Source organism: Sprattus sprattus, assembly GCF_963457725.1.
Source record: "Sprattus sprattus genome assembly, chromosome: 13".
Lineage (NCBI taxonomy): Eukaryota > Metazoa > Chordata > Actinopteri > Clupeiformes > Clupeidae > Sprattus > Sprattus sprattus.
Genome location: NC_137911.1, coordinates 30,831,408 through 30,833,338, shown reverse-complemented (window position 1 = coordinate 30,833,338; position 1,931 = coordinate 30,831,408). Strand labels below are relative to the sequence as shown.

General features: G+C 39.4%; 1 protein-coding gene across 1 annotated transcript in view; it reads right to left on the bottom strand.

The window, feature by feature from the left end:
- Positions 1-521: 521 nt before the first annotated feature.
- The window catches only part of LOC308374506 (serine/threonine-protein kinase MRCK alpha-like), a gene marked incomplete at both ends in the record, with an annotated part of 47,245 nt that continues 45,835 nt past the window's right edge, over positions 522-1,931 (bottom strand). The window contains 1 exon segment of the mRNA XM_080850287.1: positions 522-547. Coding sequence (XP_080706413.1) covers positions 522-547 — 26 coding nt within the window.

Genomic DNA, 1,931 nt, shown 5'->3' with positions numbered 1-1,931 from the left:
AACATACCAAAATGTTCTCATTATTTCTCTATTAGTTGATTACCACTGAATATCCCTTTCACCATTGTACAAATTGTGCATTCGCAATCATATAAAATATATACTGTATCTGCTAATAGTGAAGCAGCAGGTCTCTGGACAGCTTCACTGTTTGGACCTCTGAAACTGGAGACCTGATGCAACAGCACCAACCAAAGTTATTACAATATCAGGTAATTATTACATTATCAGGTTTTGCAAAATTGAGGCTAACCTGCACTTTATTACATTATCGGGGTATTATTACATTATCAGGTTTTATTACATCTTTTAGGGACTTATGAGGGATTTTTTATTACATTATCAGGGTTATTACGTTATCAGGAAATTATTACATTATCAGGTTCTACACAGCCATTTATTTCTGTGTGTACAAACTGTCATGGAACGAACTGAGCGAATTCGATTTCGCAACGAGAACTTGTGAGGGTCATACAGTTTTCAACCGACACCGATACCTCTATCCCTCTTTAAATTGAGGTTTACCCGCTTATCACAGGGACGACAGCTGACGACCGAGTGAGGAGATGTTCACGAGAGATTACGGATTTTGATAGAGATCATACTTGGTCATATCGGTAATGTTTGGCTAATCTCTTGACACGTACCACAGGTAGGCCTAAATCACGATTGGATCTTGATACACAATACCTCGTGTATCAGCTCATTTTGCGTGTTGGTCTACTACACAACGGGATAAAACCGAAAACATGTTTCAGTTGAAATCCAAACAAGTTACTTGTCGTAATCTAGACACCCACCGCTACTGAAATATTTAAAATTGATTGATTAAAGATTTTTCTATCCATCAAGGTTTATAACGGTTTGTCACCTTTTTAATAGCTTGGGTGTTAATAGTGTTTACTATAACATTAATAAGTGGTGTTAACATAACGTCACTTATTGTACGGCATAAATATTATTCTAAAACACCTTCACTAGTTGTTTTAAGCAGATTTGTAAGCATATCATCACGTATGCAATGCATGTCAGCGAATATGTTCTGAATAGTAGCCTATGTTTCAAGTAGGCTACAGCCAAGCCCTCGTTCTGTTTTCATCAATAGTAATCGAGTTGATAAGTCTGATCTATACGCAACTGTGAGGTGCGCGAATGGACAGAGCGGCCAGCTGCCAATCACTTAATTACTCAACCTGCGTATGCAACCTGACTTCATCAGTCGGCGGTTTCAATATTTATGGCGCTCCATTTCTGACCACTGGTTAGTCCTAGATTCTATTGATATAGATTTCAGTAGTTTGCATATATATATGAGGTAAACCTTGATAATCTTTGAACCATACATGATAGCACCATGGGGCTTGGACTATTGTCAATGTATTAGCCTATTGTCGATTTTGATTTAAAGTGGAAGCAAAATGATAACCTCAAGCATATCCTCCATTATTTATGAAATGTAAGAAAAGGGGAAAAAAAAGACTTTGATGTCTGCTAATACGGTGATAGATAAGACAGACTGTGCGCGCACAGCGCGCAATTTTTTTTGGGGTGCACCGAAGAGCCATTTTGACCCAGGAAAAACCCTGATCAGACCACATCAGACCACATTAGCCCACATCATACTACATCAGACCACATCAAAACACATCAGACCACATCAGACCACATCAGACCACATTAGCCCACATCATACTAAATCAGACCACATCAAAACACATCAGACCACATCAGACTCCATCAGACCACGTTAAACTACATCAGACCACATTAGCCCACATCATACCACCTTGAACTACATCAGACCACCGTAGACCACATTAGCCCACATCAGACCACGTTAGCCAACATCAGACCACATTAGCCACCATCAGACCACATCAGACCACATTAGCCCACATCAGACCACATTAGCCAACATCAGACCACATCAA